This window comes from Rhea americana, unplaced genomic scaffold (genome assembly GCF_003343005.1).
Source record: "Rhea americana isolate MKP2758 unplaced genomic scaffold, rheAme1 scaffold_66, whole genome shotgun sequence".
In the NCBI taxonomy this organism is placed as follows: domain Eukaryota; kingdom Metazoa; phylum Chordata; class Aves; order Rheiformes; family Rheidae; genus Rhea; species Rhea americana.
The window spans coordinates 1,863,326-1,890,249 of NW_028186823.1; the positions used below are offsets into that span (position 1 = coordinate 1,863,326).

The window sequence follows — 26,924 nt, forward strand, 5'->3', positions numbered from 1 at the left end:
AGTAGCTGGATAACTACATAGGTCCCAAATCTGTAAATAMCTGCATACATAACATTAAACATATGAACTCAGTGCGCATATAATCCATTTTTAAACTATTCTTGTGATCACAGTTGGTAAAAATACCCTACCCTGTTAAGGATACCACTGAACTTTAGGCAATTATTAATAAATGAGACACTAAACCAGACTAAAATTGGAAACCTAAGTTAAACAAACAGAGAACTGATAAAAAAAAGAGACAATACTACTACATCTGAAGCGAGACTGCTTTCCTTAGGCTTACTAACCTGAAGTCATCTTATTCATACGTGCATAGGAAAGCTATAAACAAGAAAAAAWTTAAAAGCACTGACTGCGATAATATGCTTCACTTTGATGAAATGATAACTATGCACACAAACTRCTGAAGTGTTTATTTAAGTATCTAATTACTATAGTGCCTGTAGCTTGAAAGCATCATTTGCTGGAACCATAGCAGAAAAATCTGACCCTCCACTTGAGAAAAAAAAAAAAAAAATCAATGGGCCGGGCTTGCCGGCTGCCCTCTCAATGCTTTCAGAATGTTTTCCCTCTTGTTACTGCAGGGTAGGTACAGTGTGACATGTCACACGGTACCCTGCCAGCTCTGAAACTACATCAGCCAGACAACACGCCTTTGACGAGAAATCTGGTGATGAAGTAGATAAACTGTCAATAGTGTAAATGTATGTTGTGTAATGCTCATTCTTAATGTTTACGTTTCGGTTTTGTGATGCCCTCTTAAGACTTCTGACCCATAAAAGACACTTCAGTGACTCAATGTCAGCTGGGAAACTTTAGGAACATTAATCTCTGACTCCCATCTCTCAGTTCACATTATTCATGATCAGTAATAGAAGGAAGGATGAAGATCTACCTGCCAGCATTCTTGACAAATCCAATATCTGCCAATACTTGTTGGCAGATATCACAGCAGAAGCATTCTGGATGCCAACTATTGTTCATAGCTTTAATAACACGACCAATAATGAACTCTCCTGTAAGAAACACAACACCGGGATGTAAAATACCATGCCAAACAAAGTTAAAAGAAAACCACAGCTGATTCGCTACAATGACATTATCATCCTTGTCTCACCTAAACCCCTCCTCCTCATCTGGTAGGATATAGTGCTCTCGATATTACAGTTCTAGTTCTAAACTAGGGTATGGTTTTGGTTGTTTCTCTGCTATGGGACAGAAGCACAACCTTTACTGACGCACAACCTTCTGTTCTTTATATACCATTCCTCCTACATGCACGCTCCACTTCCTCTATGCARTCATCCTTTTCAGTCCCTCCTCTGTTTTCACTTATCTGATCTCCAACTCTTCTGAAATACATGGATTTTTTWTATATATAATACAGCTTCCTCTTCTCCTAATCATTTTTCATCTTTCTTCTCTTTCAGAGGAAGATAATCTTAAATTGTGTCTTTTATGTATTTCAGCTACACTAGGGTCTGGAACCAAGATCTGAAGGGGTTCTGTACTCATTGCAMAATAGTTCTGAGCTTGAGTGGCTTTGGACCCACTGCAAATAAACCATAGAGTCAAAATGCAAAGATACAGTGAAATCTGGAGAATGGATTAACTAAACAGTAAAAGACTTCCGACCTACCTAAGAGTCCTGTACTGTGAGACATTAAGAAATACCGTGAAAGTTACAGTTGTGCATGGACAATGTGACTGTACTGCACCTGGAGTGGAGCCTTGGCCACTACACACATGATTTAGTTGTTCTCTACATGGACATTTGGGCCGAGACTCCATAGCACTGCAAAAGCTCTGCCTAGAACATGCTGGGAACTCAGCTTTCTAGTTCAGTCCTGGCCCTGAAGAACATACAAACAGGCGTCAAAGTGGAATGATCAGGCACGTAACACRCAAATGAAATAAAGACTAACTTTCAACTCTGTGTTGCTCCCATGAAGTTACAACTTTTGAAGAATAAATCAACTCTAAAAATGCCAGGGATGCTCAGGGCATTATTGATTACAACAGCCATACTGATCTTGGCTACAGTTACTAAACCCAAACACTGGAAAAGCCCAGTTCCATACAGCGCCTGTTGGGTGCCACTGGTTAAAGAGCAAAAGGGACCTGGGAGGCAGCTCAGCCAGCCAGTCACACCTGCTGGCTAATTCACTTACTCTTAATTTGTTTGTTGGAACAAGTCAGTAAAGAAAATTGATGAGGTTTTAACAGAGTTGGTGCTATAAGGAACTAGCGCAAGAGCAGCAGAAGCTGTTCCAGATGAGGAGCTGTGCCAGCTGAGCAGGAAAAACTCGAGATATGCAGTGGCACTCCTCCTTACTRCCCCTGGCTAGGGCACTTACTATGCCCAGCAAAAACTGGTTGAGGGCTTCTGCAAAGAAACTGCTGGGTGCTGAAGAGAAAAAGGTCCCTCTGCCTGGCTCACCAGAGGGAGGTACAGCGTTAACAGAGACGAGCACAACACAGCTGCATGTGGAAGATCGTGGTATGGAGGAAGAGCAGGATTTTGTTTCCTGAGGGGTTAGATACAAAGCTTCACAGAACTCCTGACAGGCAAGAAGCTGAATGCAAAAGAGGAAGCCCTGGCATAAGGGAACAGGATGGGTCAGAGGAAGGGGATCCTGCAGAGTGAATGGAAGAACACACAGATACCTCACACATACAGAGCAACTAGCCTGTAAAAAGGACAAAGTGAAAAACCTGGTCTGTCACATATTTAGGTCTGCTCACAAATTACCCTCATCCTCTTTCTTCTTCTCCCCTGCTTCTTCAAGTCTACAGCTTTAAATTCAAAGATCCAGAGCATCTCCTTCCCTCTTTCTCAATATTCAGCTCCTCCCTTTGCACAGGGAAAGGCCTTACTAAGATAAGTGAAAGTCATGGWAGATGTGCCAAGGTGTCACAGAGAAATAGAGCTTCAAGAGCAGTTTAAGCATTAGTAAAATAATGATTTCTCAGCCCTGCCTAAGAAAGATGTGTCACACACAGAAAACACTGTAGGGAAAAACAAAACAAAACAAAAATCTTTCAGTGTTATGCAGGGGAAGCATTAGAAATTGAAGCCTTACAGGAATTTGTTTCAAAAACACAAAAGGGGACCAGCTGATTCATCAGATGATTGTAACACTAGATGATAAAGATTGAGTCTAGCTTCTTGGATAGGACAATTTAGGTAATTTACAACAGTCAAAACAGGTGACAAAGACTGGTTAGATGGTTTCAGCTGCATGAGAAAGGCCGTATATGAGTGTATACCTGTATGTGGGTATGTTTTATCCTATTAATAATCACGAGGTCACGAATGACTTGTTCACTGGATCATTGAATCAACAGCTAAGCTACTCACTCAAGTAATGCAAACTTTTTTCTTTTTTTTTTCAATCCTATTATTCAATAACCTTTAGTAAAAGCCGCTCCCAAATTTCTCTGAAGTCCAGTTCACTCTGGAACCTCCGATGCTGAGCTGCACAGGGCCACCTCCCAGGGAACGTGTACAAGAGCTGCAAACTTTCCCCCAACCACGTATGTTGACCTCCCATTTGTGATCAGTGAGAAGTATTTCGCCTTGATGTAACACTTACCACATTGATGGCAGCAAGGGGCAAACAGCATTTGAAAATCATGTTCACAATACTTCCTCCCTTCAAACTACAAATGGAAAATAAGCCAAGATTTAGAGATAAGGAACATGCCCTTAACATAAATACTGTAACATACCAGGTTGTTTCCAGATGCAACTGGGTAGTATAATATAAGAGGCTGCACAGAAAACAGACTGTGCCAGAAAAGTAGATACTAAATTCACCCACATAGTTAGCATGTAGTGTTAATAAAACTATTATTTTAATACTTCTGAGAGTGTAGGGCAGTTTTCTGTGCCACTCATTTACATCACAACAGATGTTTAAGTTTTGACAGAGTGCTGCAAACCTGATGTAACTAACAGAATGCTGGGCAGGAAATTAGCTTACAGAAACCTTTCCTAGTGGGAAGCRTTTTCCCTGAACCCATTTGATCTTTTCCCCACTCTACATTTCCTGTAAGAATGGCCCAGCACCCGGGAGGAAATAAGTACAGGGGGAGGAACAACACCCAGGGACAGATATCTCTGCAGTTTATTCAGCAGCACAGACAAAACATAAAGGGAAATAATGCTTTTCCTTCATGATGTTTATCTGAGGAAATTTTAAGGGACAAAATTCATTAAATCAATGAGATGAAATAGGGAAGCTGATCTTAAGGGATTTAGATTTGGATCTGACTTTGCTCAAAGCTCAGAGCAGTTCAGTTGTAGTTCAACCTCATGCAAAAAAAAAAAAAGCATGTGGGAAAAATAGTTTCAAACAAGTTCTACAGCACTGCATTAGCAGCTTAGCTGAATATGTAAACACAAGACAAGTATGTCCTGAAATGAAGGGAAATGTTTAGATACCTTCAGACACCTCATTACCAGCGAGAAATGCCGGCTAGCATGTTAAAACCTGAAAGGTAATATTAGGTATGCTACAAAATGTTTGTACTTGGATCTCTCAGATTAAAACACTGGAAAAAAGGAGATAGCAGGAAGCCCCCACTCCTTTCTTTTTACTGGGTTTAACAAAAAAACAAAGCAAACTGCAAAAAACGCTACCTACAAATGAAGTTTTGGTGTATGGATAGAAAAGACAACAATATTCTTCAAGGTTAGCTGTTTTATACCATGAAATCTCACAGATCAGATGCAATATAGGTATAGTAATTACTGGTACAGTAATGAAATGAATGTAATGAAACATCYTACAAGTCACTGGAAACTTGGGATCAGAAAGTTAGCTCTTACGTTCAACCTGAATCACACCTACTAGGAACAGAAGAACACATGTCCTGTACAGAAGCTTCCAGAAGGATATGTTAATAACTTATGAAGTGTTTTTCAAGTGTAATAATCTAAAACAGATGACTTCTTTCACTGGAGTTTTTTTTTTTTTTTAATTGAAAGATGGAGGGGTATTACTGTCTCAAAGAAAAACTGAAATCTTTGGTTCAGTGAGATTTGTACTTGCTTCCTGCCAAACAGTCTCGCTAAGCTGAAAAATCAGAAGGCTTCTTGTTTTGTGTAAGCAGGCGGTACAATGGAAGGTGCCTCGGTTTGCTTGGATTTCAGAGCCACCACACGCTKAGCTGGGCAGACCAAACAGGTTTTCTTCCCCTCTGGTTTGCGTCAGGCAGGTACATTAGGTTACCATTAAGTCTTGCTTATATTTTCAGCTTTTTTTTTGGTGCGTTTGTGCTGTACCTTGCAGATGACCCAGCAGTTCAATCTCAGAAACCCATGAACTCCAGTAGCAAATCCCACAGTGTGTATTTTCAGATCAAGGTCATTTGACTGTTGTAGGCTGAAGGTCCATAAATCAAATGTTTCTGCCCAGAACATTTCACCACGACATAATCTCCACTGATACCCAGATCTCTACTAAATTACTGGAAAGACAGGCACAAAAACTTCTTTAATGGCCCTTCCTCTAAAGTGTTTTCAGGGAAAGCCCATTTTAAGAAAACCTTGCAGGTGCAACTGGAATAGAACCATAGAACCAAACAGACAAGTTCATTGCAGCACCTTGCTTTAATCTTTGTATAGGTTAATAGAGAAGTCTCTTAAGGGTAAAAAGATAAAACATCCAAAACGCTGAAAGGAATACTCTCCTCTTACCTACAACCAAAAAAAAAAAAAAGGCTCAATTTCCCCAGAAGGCAGTAAATACAAGTTCCCAAATTATGGTGCATCACATGGCGTGACTGATCTGAGGAGTTGCTCACTGATTAATCACAGTGTGGTCAGTCTAAGATTTCTGCTCTACCCAACAGCTTGGGGAGTAAATGGCTTTAGTACTTACTGTATGCAATAGCAAGACAAATCTGAGAGTAAAGACTTGATGCAAGAAGCATCACTCAATGCACATTGCTATTTTCTTGATGGGATTGACTGACATCAAACTAATTTATATCAGCATTCACGGTTATATTTCCTTGCCCCCCTGGACATGGCAGCCCCAAAGCTCCCCATGGAAGAAGCAGGCTGTTCTGCTCTTATTAGTACAGGACTGTACGTTGCTGCACTTTGCTGGTGTGTGTTTGTGCTGATTTCTGCTTAAGCTAAGTGCAGGAGATGACATGCGAAGTTGATGATACTGAACAGAACACAACACACATGCACCCGAGCAGGTCCCAAACCTGGTTCCTGCGTTATGTGAGATGCATAGCTCTCTCTCACTCCCTTAAACCACAAGGCCAACACTGGCTGGTAAATAGCTGCATTATCATTTCTAATTTCTGCTRATGAGGGCATCAGCAAAAATCTGGGGGAGCCTGGATAGCGTAAAGTTTTCCAGGAGCTGTAGCCACCTCCAAAAGGAATAAGCTTTGGAAAAATACCCTGGAAGGCTTTCCCTTTCCAGAATTGTTGCTAGTTAGAGCAGCGCTTTTGCTCCACTGTGCAAACTCCTAGCCGCAGCGGAGGGCTGCCCTGGTGCCTGCAAGGGGCTCAGCTCTGATGCCAGACCACAGCAAGCTATGCTGATCTGGGCCCGCACACAACCAGGCGACGCAACACGGTAGGCCAGCGTCAGCATTTCTTTCACCACAGCTCTACCAATACACACACCCTGCCAGGGAGCAGAGCCTGAAAGTTTATCACTGTAGTGTTTTAGTGCAAATGTGATAAGCAGCTTAATGACTAACAGGGGAAGGCTGCAACACTTGTGATAGGCGGGGGAAGAATACTTGACTTCCCAATTGCTAAGAGCTRGAGATCATTTCCAGGGAACACTGGCTTAGCTCAGACACAGAATAAACACTAACCAATGCAGAGCTATCAGTGATGCCTGCATTTACCCGAGGGGAACCTGCTCAGAAAAACATACTAACTGGCCACACCTCCAAATGCATCTTCTTAAAGGGTGCATTAAACCAGTCTGAAGAAGATAGCCCGTCTTCCTCACTGTGATACAGATCACCTTCAGTCCTCCAAGAACTGTCAGCCACCTCCTGAGCATCAAGCACATCCTCCACCTGCTTAGGGCTGTTCCTCCCTCCCCCAAACACCGTCACCTAGGACATTCATAATTCTCATGCCAAGGTGCCAAGCTGGCACTAAACCACCCACGTGAAAGAAGAGGAGGCTGTAAGAGCCCTTGCCCCCTTCAGCAGCATGAACAGGAAATGCTGCAGGGGTTTCCACCACCATCATTTCACTGACCATTTCAGTGCTAAGCGAGTGCCCTTCTAGCAGCATAGGACAGACATGGATGCACTTGCACTAGTTCACCCTGAATAACCTGGCTGCAGATGGAGAAGAAGGACCTGCCAAAGATTTCCAAGCTAAAACAGCAAAAAGGCATGAGGGCTGGGACAACACAGACTCACCTCTCTATCTAGAAGATGCCCAGAACCGGCAGGTATAGACAAAAGAGGAAGGCTAAGATTAATTATCCTTAATCTGAAGGCTGTCAGAGGTTTAGGCAGACTTTTGAAAAGTATCAGACAGACTTGCTGGTGTGGAGAGGAACTGCAAACTCTCGTGGTGGACATTGTTACGTAAGGACTAGAGGCAGAAGGATKACCTGAAGTTCTCATACAACCCCTTGGATGTTTCCTTAATTCTAATCATAAATATTTTATTTCTGTAATAGCTGTAGAAAAAAGAGTCTATTCCTAATTTAAATTTTCAAGTTGTTATGTAACATTTCTGGAGAACAAAGCCATTGCAAGCCTCTGCATAGTCTGAAAGAAACCCCAGAAACTTTAACCAAAACATGTTTAAGTACATGGGGCTATTTTCATTCCCAGGACAATCTATCAACACTCACTTCTGACTTATGTCTTTAACAGGAAGCATCACTTCGCAGTTAAAGAGCACTTAAAACCCAACCATAATGAATAACGATGTTAACACTGTAGAAATGCGAAGCAAAATGCCTCTGTGCAGTGCATCCAAACACCACCAGTGTTTTTGCCCCTGCTGAGGTAGATTCATGTAGGGCCACACACGAGCAACAGAGAGGTTGTAATATTCCCGGACTAGGTACAAACAGACTTTCTTTCCATTGCCATTTTTCTCACCCTCTAGGAGGTGCAGGCTTCCTAGAGCAGAATTTCTCCAACTTTTATCTCAAAAAACCATCCCACTTTCTGAAATAGGTCTATGSACTGATTGTGCCATTGTTTTTTCACATTCCGGAAAAAGGATAAATAAAGTACTCATCATTTAGAGAAACAATATTTTGTTGTTTTAAAGAAATTTTACTAGCACACAAAAAATTTAGTTTTAAAACATTTGTGTCCCTCTCTGCCTGCCTCAGGTCTTAACATGTCAGGACTGACTCTTCATCATGCCTGTATGCAGGCAGCAACTCATATTAACAATTGCAAGATTACATGCAAGTTTCTTGGGGGTGTTCTGGTTTAGTTTTTAATTGCTTCTGCTTTGCAGCTCATCTTTTGATGTCTTATGAACCACTAGCAGCACTAGTGCCACAAGTTGCGCAACACAGTCCTTAAAACACTGATAAATCTTTTGATCCTTCAACAAGGTGAAAGAAAGCAAACACCAGGAATCCCCCTTGCCAGTCTCTTTCCTAACCAGCCACTCCTCCCCTGACTGCCGCCTCATCACCACATGGCATGGCTCTGTACAATTGCTTAGATATATTACTGTGAAAATAAACTGCTACACTCTTGACACAGTGATAACACATTATATATGACAGCACAACTTTGCTCTTAACTGCTAACCTTCCTTTTCAGATCATAATATTACATAAATCCTGTAACCACAATTTTAGGATACAAACTATCTGAGCAGGACCTTATCTCTACCTGTTTTGTGAACTGCTACATATATTTGAAGCACTGAATAAAATGGATTATATATATATAAAGTAGGAATAAAATAAGAACCTGGCACAAGAGTCTATCCTGACTCTGCATTAAACCAAGAATACCTTTTGGCAAATTACTGAGCTGGAACTATTCCTAGAGCTGCTCCAGGCTTCAAGTGTGTCCCAGAAAGAGGATTAGAATAGGATTTTCAGAAATGCCTGAAGAAATCTGATATTTATTGAGAACACTACCTTTAATCTTTCTGAGCCTTTTCTTCTCACCTGAAAACTTCAGATAATAATTCTCTTATCTCACCAGCTAATCTTACAACAATTATTTCATACTTTATGAGCTAGTCTAAATCCACTTTGTACTCGAAATAGCTAAATCCTCAYGATAGAGAAGGGAAAAGAAAACTATATTAATATCTAAATACACATCTGAGCTAAGGGTAATCCATGTGGGACAGAGAAAGCGAGCTGGAACGGTTTTTGCTTTTGAAAGCTTTTAAGAACTGCTAATTCAGAACGTTCCAGTTTGCTCCATCCAGAATTGTCCTGACTTATGCCCCAGTTGGGTTTCGGTGATTGCACATCTTTCCCTCAGCATGCTGACTTACGGACCAACGTTTCAGCTGCAGTGCTGGCCCCACGGAGCTCAGCAATAAACCTCTTACAGACTGTGGGAGGCAAGGATTTCCCTCTATCACACAGTTTTGCTAAAACATATAGATTGTCTTTATAGATTCCAGGGAAAAATTTGGCACTGAGAGGGAAATCTCTCAGYAATTTTTTCCTCAACTCTGACAACATTAGGTTGTGCACTGAAGCAAGTCATACGCACTGACGTCCTCGAAGTTTGCACAAAAGTATCTCTACCTTTTTTCCCGTCTACTAGGCATATGCTTTCAGAGCACAATGTTTGCCACGGCACTTTCTAAACCATTGATCTGTCTGTATTTACTTCTTGWACAAGAATGAAAAAACACGTCAAAGAATTGGGGCGAGAACAACCTTCCGCCCAGCTTACCTCGTAGAAGAGCCCTTCAGGAAACTGCTGAAAGCACTGGGCGCACACAAAGCACTGCTCGTGGTACAGTTCACCGTTGCTGTTGACAATTTTCTCTGCAGGTGCAAAGCCACCTCTACAGCGCTCACAGATGGCATTTGCAAGAGCATTTGCCATGTTGCTATCACAAAAAAAAAAAAGGAAACAAAAAGAAAATTAGCCAAAACCTGCAAGCCTGCTGATTTTATTTCATCTCTTTTTTCCAAGGCCAACCAGTTCAGCCCAGTGCTAAGCTGCTCAGTGAAAGCTTCTCCATGGACTTAATGACTTCTGGCACTCCCTTAGAAATAAAATGGCCATTTCCCCACTGCCTGTAACTCTTTAGAAATAAAAAAACCTCACAACACAGTTTAATAACTGTTAATTTAAAAAACAATCAGAAATATCATTACAGATACATTCATAGGCATTTAATGAGGGGGAAAAACACGTGATTCAATRAAGCACTATAAAAACGAAGAAAAACACATGAGAATTATGGAAAACAGGGGCCAATGTTAGCAATAACTAACATCTTAGAATAATTTTCACACTGGAAAACATGAAYGATAATATAAACGTTGAATAAAAGTTGAAAATCTTTAAAATAGCAACGTGAAAGCGTGTGAGGTATCTAGTCTAGCAGAAATTACTGAAAACCAGAGAAAGTAAACCATTACTCCTTACACAGGTTTTGCAGAGCTTAACATCATGTTACAAATTTAGCTTAGAGTCATGGGGCTTCGGGATGGTTCGTTAAGGTTAATCTTTGCGAGATCAGCTCCCTGCACCAGCTCGCTGGGTGCCAGTGTCAGCGCAGGGCCGCGGCGCAGGGTGGGACTCTGGGGCCGCAGTCCCGGGCTGGACCACTGCGACCCCACGCTTAGGCCAGCRCAAGGAGTCGTGGGACCCCACGCGAGATGCTGCGAATAGCCACCTTAGCTGCTTCTCGAAGGCATGTGGCTATAAAACGACAGGGTAGTATCTGCAAAATATCGGCGCGATTAGCCACTTCGATAGAATTAAGGCCACACTGGCAAGAGACAGTACTGCTATGTTACAGTTAATCAAGTATTTAGTACCAGGAAAAGGTTTACTCAAATTTTACATCACAGATATTTTCTTWCTTATGCCCAGACTCTCAGAGCTATGCCTTTCCAAATCACCTCTCCGCCCCAACACCATTTGATAGCAGAGAGCAAATACAGGGCARTGGTGTAGGTTATACAATCTGGCTACAACTGACAAAACCAACAATTCAAACATATAYCTGGAAGCTTATTAAACGATGACCGTTATTTTAAATGCACATATACACATTCTCTGCCAAAATGTGTGCATATGCATAGGTCTATTTTGCGCACATTTTGGAACAGAGAGGAGAAATCATGATSCACCTGTAAACACAGAGGACTGTCCTGTGCAAGACGTCAAGCCCTTCCCTCCAAGGGGCTAAAACCTCTTGGCTCCCACTGGATCCAACAGCAATTGGATCAACTCTTTGTACAGCAGCAGAGTTAACAAACACATACCTATCACAAGGTTGAAAATAAATGTGCTTTATCTGTTTCTCACAATGTGTWACAGAAGAGCTGTACACAAGGTCACATTTGACAAGTTATTATTYGCTGTTTTCTTTTTCCTGTCCAGAGCCCTTTGCAGAAGGCGGCAGCAGTAACTGGTACCAAAATATTCACCACCCTCTCAGTGAGTCGAGTGGACAAATGTCCCAAATGAGGTCAGGCCGGAGACAGTTCTGCGCCACACGTGATAACCCGCAAGCGTACTGGAAAACTGCACTGATGATATGTATGAGCAGTGGGTAACTAGAAAGCTAGCCAAAGCTCTCCCGGGATAGWGTGTGCTTTATGGGCAGGAGGAGGGGAAAGCTCAGTCACTTCATCCATCTTATCCATCAGTCTGAATGAACAGTAATCACAACTTAAATTGGGAAATCTTTCATTATCACTTCAACAGCACTTGAATACTAAGGATGTTAGACTTAACTTTTTTTTTTTTTTTTTAAGTGCTGTCAGCAAAGCAAAGCTATCCTTCTCAAAATGCAAAAATATTYGTTCACTTTAATTTGAAGCACATATATGTAAAAATACCAATCTACACAGTACTTCTGTTAGTAGTGATATAGTTTATACATTTCCCCGTAGTAATAAGCAAATAATCTTAAATCAGAAGTCAGAGAGACTACACATCCCCAACCAGTATCCACTACTAATAAAAGTTTCTGACAGAAGCAGTGACTAAGCCTACAGCAACGGCTCCAGAATTAGTCGGCGATTACAACCGGCACCGTATCAAATGCAGAACAGTGGCGTAGGGTGCTTTAGAGAGAAACTAACACAGTCTATACAGTGCTCAGAGAATAAAAAGCACACGTACGATGCACAAATAATTTTACTGAAGTTACACGCTGAACAAAATTAACTTACAATCTTGCATAGAAGTCACAAAACTCTTTGTAAACTTTTATGTCACTGTGCCTACGTTGCAATCTGGACACCGCTTTCTCGCCTTCGTTTCCCGTGRCGCTGCGGGCATCGTGAGTGACCTTGCGTGGAGTCTCTTCATCCTCTGGGATCATGTACGGGCGAGCTCTGCTTTGGAAATCCATGTTGCTTTAAGTGCTTTCAAGAGCGTATATTCTCTAGGTTATGCCRCAAAGAAACTGTAGGCAGAAGTCAGCAAACCAGCGTGCTGGACTTCCCCCTTGTTCGCAGCGCAGCGATTCACTTTCGCAGCTTCGTGCCAGTTAGCCGGACCCGCTCGGCGCTCGGCTAGAGCTTCAAGTTAAGAGTTCGGCGGCGGCGGCGCGGCGCGAGCGCCAGGCTGTGATTTACGGAGAGGCACCGGGAGCCGAGCAACGCATTCCCTCTCCAGCCTGCAGCAGGAACTTGGGCGCTGCAAAGCGGCTGCGCTATCTCCTGCTGACAGAAGCAGCCCATGCAGGCGCAGGAGAGTTATTTTACAAGGAACCTATGTGGATGAATATGTTCACCACCAAACTTGTCCACAGGTACTTTCTTCTGAGGGCAGTGGAGGTGGATTCCAACAGTATTTCTTGGTGGGCAAGCCATCAATGTAAAGCATAATAAAATACTTCTGTCATGAGGTAAATACTGTTTTAATACTCTGGTGCATTAATTACATCATTGCAAAAAAATGACCTTTTCTGCTCCACTTMTATCTTCCATGTTAAATGTGCTGAATTTACCTATAGGTATCTTCTTCCCTGCCAGCACTTCAGAGAGGCTGTGGATACAGATGGATAGTTTGTTTCCATTTTGCTTAACAGGCCCTTAGCAGAACAGCCAGGTAAGCTCTAAGGGGCAAGTAAGTGAAGTAGGAAAAATGAGACTTGATTTTCATTGCRTACGCTGTGTTTAAAACACTCGTCTGTAACATAAAAACACTTTATACATCTGCAAGCTGAAGTAATTTATTATGGGTATTAGGGAAGATTAGGCCAGACATAAAGTCAATCACTCCTTCAYGACAGAACGGCCTCGTAATGATTTTCGTACTGCAATCATCTGATAGCTATACTCTATTTACAAAACTGCCATATGCTGCTTACTAAGGAAAGCATGACAAACTTCAGATTTGTAGCCATTAACCGCACACTTTTAAACTCTACCAGCTTCAAGGGAAACACTTGTGGCAGACGTGGGACAGTCGGCTTCTAAGAACTTAAAACTTCAAACGAGAAGGGGCTTTGGGAAGCAGTCCTGAGCAACTGGGCTCTTGCGCTGAACTCACTCAACCTTGTTAGCAATCGATTGAACAGCAAAACCACATGCGCTTTGTGTTCATGAGACAAGGCTTCTTGGCATCCAAAGAATTTGCTAGCCTGAGCGGGAGCATGAGAAAGCGGAGGAGGRCAGGAAGAAAAAGACTAGCGGGAACAAGTAGTGAAATTAGAAATGGGAATCATCAAAGGATATGGCAGAAATTCCCCTCAAGGCTACTAATTTTTAATACGTCTCTAGCATTGCAAAAATTATCATCCTTGAACCTAATGCAGAGGGTCTCTTTTGTGAACATTTTTGACCAAATCTCACCCCACTAACTGGCACAGTTTGCCTAGAAGTTTACCATGGAGCACATGCCACCCTCAGCACAGGCTCGTGCTCGCACGTAGCTCTCTTCCTGCAAGCTGCCAGCACAGCCCTACAATTCTGCTGCCGCAAAGCGCAAACAAATGGGCCAAATGTCTGCGAGGGGTCTGCTCCAGCAGACCCCTGGTCTAGAGGGACCTCTGCTTATATACCTGTCTGTAGGTCTGATGACCCAAGTCATGTTAGAGCTACTGGGAGCCACATGTTGTAACAGGCTAAGGAGGCTGCACCCTCACCAGTTGCACAGCTTGGCTGGAGCTCAAGCCCTATTTTTATCTGTCTTGGAGCAAGTTCCAGATCAAGCAATGCTCAGGCCGTAGCTCTCGTCCACAGTGATGTTGCCAGGGCACAGCTGCAGGTAACGGTACTGGAAGAAAAGGTTCTGCATCTTCTGCAGCACCAGTGATGAAAACRAGCATTATTTGCTAGTGGACATGCAGACAAAATGACCCTTCTTCTCTTTCTCCATGCCAGATCCCAACATTTCCCGCCTGCGCTGGTAAATACTGAGCATTTGTGAGTATGAAAAAATCCAGAGTGACTTGCTGCAATGGGCTAACGATGCTGATTCAGCCAGGATTAGCATAGTTGCACTACGCCACTAAGGTAAGAAAACAGCAAGCCAGTCTGCCTCCATTCCCCTTATCTGTGACCATCTCCTCAATTGTTTTCTTGTGTATCTTGTCCCAGATTGCAGGAAATTCTCCTGAGAAGTTGCTGCAACAAATCAGATAGCCTTTAAGCATTTCTGACTTCATGTGGACTCCTCAGTCCTTGCAGCAACCTGAAATTCATAGGCTACAAAGGTAGATAGAAGCCATTTCTGGTTCCTTGTGTCTTCTGCTGGTCAATAAGAAAAAATCCACCCTGGTACTTGCTTCTTCATTTCGCTACTGTGCAATCTTCTGTGTGGTTGTATTAAAGCAAGCAGTACAAGGAGTCATTGCAATAAGAAGTCCATCCACAAAGTCTGTTTTAATCTTCCTAGCTTTTATTAAGAAGCAATCATATGAGGCAATAAGTAGAAAAAATCTTGTTCTGAATGCCAACTGCCATTGCTCTCAGTGGAGATTACTCCCAATTCACATGATGTTAAGCAAGAAAGGAACTTGCCAGGAGTTTAAAAAGGGCCTTTCTGCTACAAATGAAAAAGAGTTCCCAGTGCAAAGGTTTGGTAATCCACAAACACAGAGCAGATGGCTGTCTTTCTCTTTTTTGTCACTTTGCTGGAAACTTGCTCCTAAGATCTAAAATTGTCTGTCCAAAAAATATATTGTATTTTCATTAGGGAATTCTAGGTTACCATGAGGTGAAGTAGTCCACAGGGAGCGAGAAGTGTGTCRGGGTTCATTGATTTGCAGCAGCAGCAGCTTCCCAAGGGTATTCCCCAGGATCTGGGACAAAATCTACAAGCCAGCTGCTAAGGAAACAGTCAGTGATACRGAATGAAGAAAAGGGAGAAGTTTAGCATCTAACTGGAAAAGGTAAGGAGGATGGAGGAAGACAGAGACACCACTCCTAGCACTCTGCATATCTTATCAGGAGTCCAAGCGGAAAGCTGGGAAAGAGATTAAAAAAAAAAGAAGAGGAGGAGCCTAGGGGAAGCCCGGCTTCTGCTGCAACAGAGAAAGGCTTTAAAAAAACCCAGCAACAATAACCACATGGCTTTATCATCTCTGACATGCAACCAGCCCCCGGCTCATGCACTGCTTTCCCTGGAGAGCTTTCAACCTGGCTTTGATCCTCATGAGCGACTGACGGGGACTCTTACAGAGAAGGCTGGGTGGCCAGCACCCCCCGCCGCACACCGCGCCTCCTTCCACAAATAGATGTGCGGAGCAGCCACGGCTCCAAACAAGGTGCTTGGCAATCACAGCTGCTGCTTGGCAACCTACTTGTACGACCGTGAAATAACGTTGCCCGCTGGAGCACAACTTGCTGCGTCACTGGTGGTTTCAAGAGACTTGTGTGCATCCTCGCTTTGGGCAGATGGGARTGAAAAATTACAAGGCATTCCTCCCCTTCCCACGTATGTAAAGGATGATTTCATTTTAATTATATTTAACAGCTGATGCTGTGCAGTGTCTCTCGTGTGCAAAATACAGAAGAAGTAGAATAAAAGTTTGCCCAAAAAATATACACGACTGAAGCACCTGCACTAACTCCTGCACCAACGTTTTAAAGTGCTAGCTGATCTTTTATGTCTTTTTTACTAAAATTAAAAACACTCTTGAGTTTCARTTGCATCAATTGTTGGTCCTGTAAGCAATAACAAATTTCCTACATTAAATTCTTCTCTTAAGGTAAAAGGAAGGTATAAATCTTTTCTATGAATAAAATRTGCATTAATGGTAGGATTTGCACATGCGCACTGTCGTGCTCTAACTATTAAAAGAGATGCATCYTATTAAAAAGGATGGAAAACCATCTTGAAAACAACATTATAAAAACTAAGTGAATTCTGAGTGCCCGTGAAAGTTTCATGCTTTACTCTTGGCCTTAAAAAGCATGATGAAGCTCMTGTAGTAGCAGTTTAAACAGGGCAAACAAAATACAACTCTAGCTGTTTCATATACTTCAATATGAACTTATTCTAGTATAAACACGTCCAAAAAATGCTTTGGTCTCCGCAAACAGAGAAAGTTCAYATTCCATCTCTTCATGAGGAAATGAATGTAACGGGAATAAACAGGTAAGCAGCACCTTCCTGCACAACTCTATCAGTCACAAAAGCACAGTGAAAATCAGTCTCTAACAGAATTTGTAAAAATGGAGAATAACATTTGAACTTACAGTACTACTACAGTACTGTAAGAAATATTTAAAAAAAAATTAATTTTTTTCCTGCTGGTTATAAACATTACCAAAGCCATACTTGGTGTAAAATGAGAAATGTTTTTTTTTCCTATGTACAGCTTTTTGATCCTTTTTAAACTRATACCTCTTTCCCCTGCACACTATTTTTTTTGAATCTTATACAAACAAGAATTAATAAAAACAAAAAGACACAGCATATTTCAATAGCTCACAGGTGCTCTAATAAATTTGTGTTACATGAGACACAGTATGCTATCAGTTATTCTTAAAACTGTTTTCTGTGTAGTTGACTGTACGTATATTTTACTATGGCAAATATGCTGTATCCAAATTCTTCCAACTCAATAAACTTTGAAGAATTTAAAGATGCATGTACATGAATGCATTTCATTTAAGAGCTTTAAGACCTTTTTAAGACTTTTTCTAATTTAAGAATAGTAAGAAGGTCAGATACTGAATACTAGGGACTACACATCCAGTATTTCTAGGAAACTCACCTTAAAAAGAAAAACCCTTTCAAGAATGGGTAAAATCCTATCAGGCTCACCAAACTCAAAAGCACCTTTCTGTTTGGCCATATACACCAAGAACTTCACAATACCAAGTCCAACCAGCTCAAAAATCTGAAAGTGTTTGGGCATAATAATATTGATACTGGGGGAGGAGGGAAAGGAAAGTCAAGTGAAGGACAACCAAGCATGATTAGGCAACTGCAAGCAACTATGTTAGAGTGGGTAAAGATATCATGTGTCAGTCAATGAGGTATTAACAATCAGCTATATATGTGCTCCTCATCCATTGCTTAAGGAACAAATTTGAAGTCCAAATATATTTTTAAAATATGAGGTTGATCTTTGTATTTTTCTAACATTTCAAATCCTATGAAAATAATGCTGTGCTACTGTATTTCTCTACAGAATAACAATCCCATAGCACCAGTATTAAATACATATCATCTGTCATTAAAATCACCAAAAATACTTTATTGAATCCTTAGTGTAAAGGCAAATGTTAACCTTTGCTTCTGCCTTAACCATCTGCCTACACTAGCTATGACTGATGTTTTTATAAGCTGAACACTGTGACCTGAACAGTTCATCCAGGAGCTATAATTAATGCCTTGACTAAACATAACATCCAGTCTACCATGAAAGACTTCTGGGATGTCCATGCAGTTCCTTATAGGGCTGAGATAACCGTCAACACCAGACTTTCTGGCTCTGAATGACATTCCTATTATAGTAACGCCTCCACTGGAGATACCGTGCTAAGGACTGACCTTCAGCTAAGGTACTGCGCGACACGGATCACTTGTTCTCCAAGTAGCATGTCAGCTCCGTGCAGATATTACCAGGAACACTATACTTTCCACAACATAATCTCTCCAAACATTTTCCACCTTCATTAGGTTTATTTTTCTATTCTCACGCCTCTGAGTGATGCTAAGTTTTTCACTGCCTGAATTAAACAAATTGTTTTAGGAAGGCAGACTGCAGTAAAGCAAATGTCTTTTGAGCTGCTTCTCTTTTAGTGCTCTTCTCGCTCATACATAAGTTAAATTGCAATTGTTAAGTCATTTTTTTCTTCAAACATTCACTGCAATATTATCAAGCTTTAAAAATAGCACAGAATGGAAGACAGCTAAGCTGCCTATAATTAACATAACASAACTAAATAACAACACTAATATTCAACAGCTGGAAGAAGATAACTTGAAGTGGTTTATGTTSCTAAGAGTCAAGTATGAGTAACATACTAATAAATAAAGTTAATACAAAATAGTATYACTTTCATACTTTATTACAATGATCTTGACCTTTCGGGTAACACAACCCGAAGACCATCATTTTATGTTTTATACTCATTAGGTACCCCAGAGTAGTAGTAGACATTTCAAACATGCACAGAYGAATTCCAGTAAAGGCTACTAAAGAGCAAGACTTGCCAAGCATTTTCCAAACTGAAGGCTTTRGTAACTATTGGGGGAATTTCTAAAGTCCCAGTTTTCATGCTAACAGTTGACTAATGCTGAATACAGCAGGAGTCAACTATTATATGAATATAATACTGTGTTTTAATCTAATTATTAAATTACATTAATTTACTATGTAGTATTGTGATACTACAGGCAGACTTTGGGAGAAAAGATGTAGAAGTTACCACTTGCAGTAAAATCTTGGCAGGATTACCTGAAGGATCAGAGCAGGGAATAGAGCCTGGGTTACTTGCTTGGTGGAAGGGAAGTAGAGGGAAAAGGGAGAAAGATGAGGGTTTTTTGCCTTGGATCAGAGAGCTTCCAGCTCTTCCAGCAGCACAGAGTTTAAAAKGTATACTGAACTTGAGATCAAAAATTTTACAATCTGCGAAGAGCATGGTGTGCATTGATTTAACAYGCTGGAAAAGACAGAAAGTTTCACATCTACTTCACCTTCATCCATTCATTCCTTGCTGAAACAGTTTGAGTCTTCTGAATTGTCTATTTAAAAAGGCACAGTTGATAAATGCTGCCAGCAAATCTCCTTCCTCTTTGTTATTTCTCACTGAGGAAGCAGGAAGAACTGCCAAATTAGCTTAAGAAGGAATGTAGTTTAAAACTAAGCAAATGCTTGTACACTTCAGGCAAAATTCACTACCCACAACATGGTATCTCATGGAACTATCCCAGAGCCGCAGTGCTAGCACATCCCAATAAAAAAGAAGGGAGRAAAAAAAAAMGAGCTGGTATGTATGTACTAGAAATATAGTGTATACTTCAGTCTTTGAAGACGGCAAGGAGAAGCATACAAAACAACAAATGAAAAGCCTAACATCAAGGGAGACAAACAGCTAAAAATACAAATTTTCCATACCGGAACAAGAAACGGACTAGCCAGGGCAGTTCTGAGTCATAACTCTGCATGGATAACATTTTTCCAATACCTGCATAGCAGCACAGAGTTTAAAAGGTATACTGAATTTGAGATCAAAAATTTTACAATCTGTGAAGAGCATGGTGTGCATTGATTTAACACGCTGGAAAAGACAGAAAGTTTCACATCTACTTCACCTTCATCCATTCAGTCCTTGCTGAAACAGTTTAATCTTCTGATCATCTATTTAACAAGGCACAGTTGATAAATGCTGCCAGCTATTGCTAGCTTTGTTTGCCAAGAGGTTACTTGCGTTTGATTTTTATGAGACGAATCCGTTTGCAGCTCATTTTCTTTTAGCTCTATCACGRCCATGGGGCAGACAGAAAAAGCAGAACAGCTACTGGGAAATGTGTTAAGTCGYAAGAGTCATGCAACAAATCTCTCAGCAGTGCATCACTGCTGGAAAAAAGGCTCTGCRTCAGTCAAAAATCACCACACCTGTCTTGTTGACATATTAAGACACGTATTGCAGGAAGGCTTATCGAAGACTCACAGTCTTCAAGACTTTCAACCTAAAAAATCTAAGTAATGCCATCCAAAACGCTGCTCATGGAGCGTTACACATGAAACCATCATTTTAGAAAGTTACCAAGAACTACCTAGAGTCAGAAATTTCTGCAGAGTTGGCAGACACGAAGATGAAAATTGAGCAATCCCTAAAATTCCCATGACAAAACAAGTGAAGAAAGAAGAACTCACAACTGTGTGCACACAGCCTCAGATAATAACACCAAAATTCAGAGCATTGCGGGTGCTTGGGAAATGCCTTAYGATTCCTGGAAACAAGGTGAGACCAGAGGAGTTACCCAAAGACAGGAATACTGAAAGTCGCAAACTGCATAAGAAGTCCCTGAGCCACAGGTGGCTGGAAACTGGGATTACTACTGGGAAAAATCCCATAAAAGGTTTGCTCTTCTTTTATACCCTCCCTCCACAGGCATCAGTTTTGGGCCATTGTCAGAGGCAACATACTTTGCAAGATGTGTTTGGACCCGAYATGGTTCGGTCATTCCTATGCCCGGAGAGCATCACGGAGAAGGTTCACAGCTCTCTAGAGCTCGCTGTGCCTGCTTTGCCCAGCTTTACATTTGCTAGGACAGCTCAAAGACCACAGGAAAAGAAAATGAAAAGAAGAGGTGCTCAAAATTACACCCTTCAAGCTTGCTCTCCGTCATGCCTACAGATTGACGACTTTCATTTTAAGTAGACATTCACATAAAATGTAGTTTTCTCTCCTCTGGAGAATGAAATTAAAAYAAAAAATCCCCTACAACTTATATTTATCTAACCAGCACTATAAGAAAGAGCAAGGAAAATCCTAACTGCTATAACCATTGAAGCTTAACAAATTTATTGAAATCATAAATTATTACAACGAGGCAAGCATAAGAGGAACCGTAGTAACTGTWTGGCTTTCTGTTATGCAACTTCTGGTCATTTGGAGTCAAGGAAGGTAACAGTCAGGGTAAGCAAGTCAAACAAAATTGCTTAATAGTTGTTACTCAACACAAAGACAAGGAGTGAGAAAGAAGGCAAGAAAAAAAAGTGTATTCATCATCAGTTATTTTAAYCCCTGAAGCAATGAAAAGTACAGAAAAAAAAATGCAAAGCCTCTAGTCATTTGCATACCTCAGGCTCTGGCTTAACACACATTCCAAATATCAAAATATTAAAATATAATCATGAAGCATAGTTTTACTTGCTGGAAGTAACTATAATTAACAATTCAGCAGTRCATTTACATGGACAAATCCTCTCTCCAAGTAGAGCACCCAGCAGATGAGCCAAAGTGGTTTTTTTAATCAAAAGTTCTAAAGCATCCGATTCAAACAAATACTTATAGGTCCCAACTCCCCAGTGCTCCAGCAGTGYTCCTAACCACAATGATGAACTGTAATTTTTTTGTGGCTGAACTTTTACTTTCAGACTCTACCTGGTTTAATACATTAGTCTATTTCTTTACGAGTGTGTTGAATAATGACTGTTTTACCAGCTGGTATTGGCACYATGAAGAAGCTAAGTATCTACATAAGGGAAGAGGAAGTATAAATATTAACAATTGTGATGCTGTTGAGAAATGTTACCACTAGAAAGTGAATTTAAGAATGTGTTGTTAATGATCTGTACTTTCTGACTTCTCCTAATCCCAGTACCCGGGGAGCCTGAAAGCCCAGTAGGGTCCCTACTTCTCCAGAGAGCCCCATCTCAGCACTTTTGCTGTCCCTCCTAGGAAGGATAGGAGGTCTGGGAGGCAGAYGTGGCTGGGAACACCTGCTCATCTTTGCTATCTACTACAGACAGGGAGGTGGGAGGGGGGTTTGTCTGGAGGCCAAGGAGACTTATGGCCTTGCACAACTCCCAAAATGCTACATTTCACTAGGAAAKGGATACACTCGGACCTGCAACATTGCCAGGGTCTGGTTTGTTCATTCATTTCTTTTTAAATCCTTCTACAAGCTTTGCTGCACTAAGTCCACCCTCCCCAGCCTACTGGGACTGACAAACATGCTTATGTCTCCTCATTTATCCGCAAGAGGGTCTTTGTGCATGAAATTTGGGGAACATCCAGATTTTGGGGCCTTCCAACTGGAGTGACTGTGCATAGGCAGGCAGGCAGGCATTCGAGTGGAGCCAACAGAAGATCGTCTGCATCTACTCCACCTTCCCTTTGCAGGGAAATAGTTTCTACCTTCCCTTTCTTAGAAACATTTACTGYGCTTTCTGCACAAGAAAATAGAGCAGTGAATTACCTGAATAACTGACAGCTACTGAATGAAGCTTGCCAACAACTGTTGTTGAAAATGGTGAAATGTTTGGTAAAGACTTGAGATCAACCTTTTCCAAAGTTGTTTATGTTTTTAATTGCACTTGTCTGAACATCCACAAACTTGGAGAGTTATGGACAACACTTTGATCAAATGTGTTTTAACTCTTATAAATAAATACACAAAATAAATGAAATAAACTGAGAATTGCCCTTTTACAATGCATTGCAGTGAACTTTGGAAATGAGCAGCATGAATTTTTCAAAGGATTATCATATTTTAACAAAGGGCAAGGGAGGAGAAAGGGAAGATGCAAAAATAGMAAGTGTATGATTAATCATTAGGAGTCATTTAATAGTAGCTGAAAATGTATGCTTATAATTTCCTTTGCATCCTGTTTGCTGCAAAAAGCAAGGATGAATAACTCAGCATGCAGGTGAATTTTTTAAAAACATCTTTTTAACAGACAAGGCAAGGCCAGATTTGTCAGAGTACAGGCACACAAATCAGCATAGCTGGAAAAGGAACATGCCTTCCCCTCAGTCCTGAAAACAGCAGCAGAGCTGCCAGTTTGCAGTTAGTTTGGCGACTATTGCTTCTGCTCCAGACAAGGCAGATAACAGCATCAGGAAGCCTTCTGCACTGCACGCTTTGAACTCTGCCCCCGCAAAGCATCCTAGATCAGTTAAGATCCAAACATTAGTAAGCCTAGTGCAAGCAGGGAAAGAGAGGACTGCATTCAGGATCTACGCCCTAACAGATGTCTAAATCGGGCATAGTTCAAGAAAAGTACGAGCCATCCAGACACGGGGCTGTCAGGCTCCASCTCTCTATGAAGTTAGCAGAACACCTGAAACATCTATAACAAGAGACTGAAAGGCACCCAGAGAGGTTTCAAGGTTTGTTAAGTGATGCACAGAGTGGGAGAGGGAGAAATGGAAGTTATATTTTCCACTCCCCACAAATGTGCTGCCAGTACAAGGGCTGGGACTCGTTTTACCTAACTCCAGCTGCCTGGTATCACCTGGGCATCTGTTATGCCAGGAGGAAGAAGGCRGAGGGAGGGTGAGAAGAGCTCTGTCAGAAGCAATTCAGTCCATACTGAGGTAAGTTCCTAGAAGAGGTGGGATGAGTCTTTCCCSTTTTCCCCTACCTTGGTCCTATAACTTTCTCAGTTGAGCTCAGGGCTGCCATTTATGACTGTGGGTGGCTTCCTTTGAAATGCCCTTACCGTCTTGAACTGGATGGACTCTAGTGAGTCATTACCTCTTCCACCGGGACAGCTCAGATCCTTGGTCCCCACACCATCTCCAACACCGAGGTAACTGGAGCACATTTTGAGCTAGTGCCATACACCAACCTGCGACCAGCGCTTTAGTGGCTGYAATGCCAGCAGTTGAACCTTCCTGAAGCAGCAAGAGGAATCATGGTGTGGATAGCGGGGGTGGGAACAAGAAAAAGCATGTATTAAAGCAAGCTCTGCTGCTTAGGAATCAGGCCCCTTAGACGAGTGAGATAACTCCACTCAAGATGATCTAGCACCTCCTTGCTAGAGCAAGAAACATTTGGAGAGGCACTGTTAAATCTAAAATTCATTTAGGGGGTTCTGCTGTAAACAGAAAGCTGACAAGCAATAAAACTTAATGACAGGAGCCAAACCACATCCCTACAGCCTTTTCCACAGAAGATTCTGGGGGAAATGTGCGTAGAGACCGACTCATCATAAACTGAATAGCAGATCTGAAAGACAATGATGGGGGTCAAACCTTTGACTAAACTGTTGTTAATGGACACAGATGCACAAGTTAAAGATCAGTTTCCTGTTACGGAGCTCAGAATCCCACAGCACACAACCTATCATAAAGTTATGTCAACATAGGAAATTACTTTCATACATTAAAGAAAATTGTTTTAAGGAACTTGGTTTCCTGAAAAATGAAATATTTAATATAAATATATATTCTGCATATGTTTAGGTGTTCCAATATACTGCACAATGCTGTGCAGGAGGACAGTRCCCTAATTATTAATCGTCCGATGTTTTCTAAAGTGCAAATAAAACACACATTCCAAAGTATGAGCAAAGACAGAATTTTGGCATGCATTTGACATCATTGCTCTGCAGCACTGATAATGGCAATACCTGACKGGGCTCTCGCTAAGTCTCTGGGGCAGTTTGCAAGCACCACGAGCCACAAACTCACTGTGCAGAGCCAGGTTCCTCTTGTGACCSCAGCCGGCGAGTGCGCAGCTGCAATCACAGTCAGGCACCAAGCTGCAGCGCAGATGCTATCTAAGACACTCTGTGCAGAAAGTAAAGGGGGTCAACAGCTGTCAGCTGGGTTACTTAGTGCTGTTTTACGTCTTATCAGAGGAAACCCAGGCTTGGATCTTAAAACCTAACTATCTGAAGACAGAGAACACAAAAAAGGTAGGGAAGACAAATCCCATAATGAGGAGAGATGTAAAAGGCAGTGAAAATATCATGCTGTATAGCTTTAACAACTTTTTTTTTTTTTTTTTTTTTTTTTTTTTTTTTTTTTTTTTNTTTTTTTAAAGAGAAATTCTCACAGGATACCCTAAGGAAATGAGCATCTTGGGTACATTTTGGCTTAGGATTAAAAGATACAGCAGCTTAACAAAAGAAGACGCTTACAGTGAACTGCTCCTCAAACGCTGATATCATTTAACACATTTAGATTAATATGCATGTAAAATGAAATGCAAAGAAGCTAGAACAAAGAAATGAAAAGAAAAACTACAGGAGGGTATTGCAAAGCTCTGCAGGATAGCAASCTATATTTAGCAGACTTGAAAGAAACCTCTTATCTTTCTTGTGGACTCTTGATATTCTGAGAATATTTGCTAAGGACAGAAAAAACTAGAGATTTTCAGCTTTGCTGTTCTAGAAAATTAAAGGCCATTTCCTCTWCATCCCTGATTGCTCCTTGCCCTGCTGTTATGTCATTATTTTGTTCTTATAATGCTACAGCTTTTTGTCATGGAGAATGCAGTAAAAATCACAAATAAGGCTGCCTGGCAACACACAGTGAAATATAACAAAATAGGTTAGGAAGGAGCAAGGTCTAGTTTGAATAAGAACTAGTTCAAGCTGAAAGCAAATATAAGAAAAGCTCTGTCCTCTGAGGTAATTTTTTTTTATTCCTCCTAACTCTTCAGCTCCACAGATGCCATTTACCAGATACCTTAACTCCAAGTCGGCACCCTGCTCTAGGAGTATTATCTGACTATCCTCTATTCACCTTCTGGTATCTCCATCCCCCTAAAAAATAAAATAAAAGCAGAGGAAAGTTAAGATCAATCCTTGTTGCCCATATTTATTGTCTTAAACTGGCAGAGACTCAAGAAGAGACCAACACACTGACGTTTATATCCATATAAACCCCCTTCGCCCCGCTCYACACAACGTATCTAGGTTCATATCCATAGGCCACCCCCCCACCTCCCCACTCCTCTTTTCAGCCTGGGACACCTACATCGTGGGCCAGTATAAGTAAGAGAAACAACAACACAACTACTAGAGAGCTAGCACATCAGTGACTCATATTTATGTACCTGCTTGGCAAAAGCAGCTTTCTCTTCCCTAACAAAATAMTTTCTTCCTCATTGCTAGTTTTATACAGAAGAAACTAAACTACATCAGGAGTCTCTTCACATCTCTTACTCCAAGAAATCTGGTGATTTTCCCATTTGTAATTAATTGTTTGAATGCAACACATACTGTTAATGCTATTAAAAGCCCCCTTGGAAAACAATTCAAAATGAATATTATAAAGTAGATAAATCAAATCCACAAGTTAACAAATTTATAGAAGTGATTTTATTTTTCTCATAGCAAATAATCTCAACATTTTGCCACAAAAAAATGTTTTAATTAAGGTGCCTAGCGATAACAAAAGGGTAAATCCCCCAAATCTGAATACCTATCCTTCCAAAATTGCTGTATCTCCTGTAATGAAACTGCAGTATCAGAAACAKGTAAATTAATGCACGTTCCTATCTGATGCACAAACACCAGCACCGAAAAAATACTCTAAAAATAAAAAAGGCATTAGGAGATAGGAAGTACTTCCTCTCCACTGATGCTTTTGTTAGCGTTTACGCACGAATCCTTTTCCACGGAGCCTGAAGCAGCAACAGATTGCTCTCACACTGAGAATACTTAGAGGGAAGGAAAAAGCAAAGAGAAAGCCGGCGTTTTCCCGTTGCCTGCGGCCGCATTCGCCGACRGCACCGGCTCTTCCTCCGCGCTCCCGCCGCGGGCGCAGCCTGCCGCAAGCCCGCCGCGCTGCTCCAACAGCATCGCCGCGCCGGGGGGTAACTCGGCGGCTTTGGTTGTGTGTGTCCCCCCCTCC

The 26,924-nt window shown here is 41.4% G+C and overlaps 1 protein-coding gene across 6 annotated transcripts in view; it reads right to left on the bottom strand.

Moving 5' to 3' along the window:
• The window catches only part of LIMS1 (LIM zinc finger domain containing 1), a 76,323-nt gene that overhangs the window by 8,524 nt on the left and 40,875 nt on the right, over window positions 1–26,924 (bottom strand). For 3 of the 6 annotated variants that reach the window (XM_085320843.1, XM_085320844.1, XM_085320846.1), the window contains exons 2-4: window positions 9,904–10,063; window positions 3,600–3,666; window positions 899–1,019 (exon numbers count right to left, since the gene is read on the bottom strand). In XM_085320843.1, the coding sequence (XP_085176969.1) occupies window positions 899–1,019; window positions 3,600–3,666; window positions 9,904–10,063 (348 nt within the window). Of the gene's footprint in view, window positions 1–898; window positions 1,020–3,599; window positions 3,667–9,903; window positions 10,064–12,368; window positions 12,677–26,924 lie in introns of those variants that run through there. The other 3 variants (XM_085320840.1, XM_085320841.1, XM_085320842.1) reach the window with 2 other exon arrangements.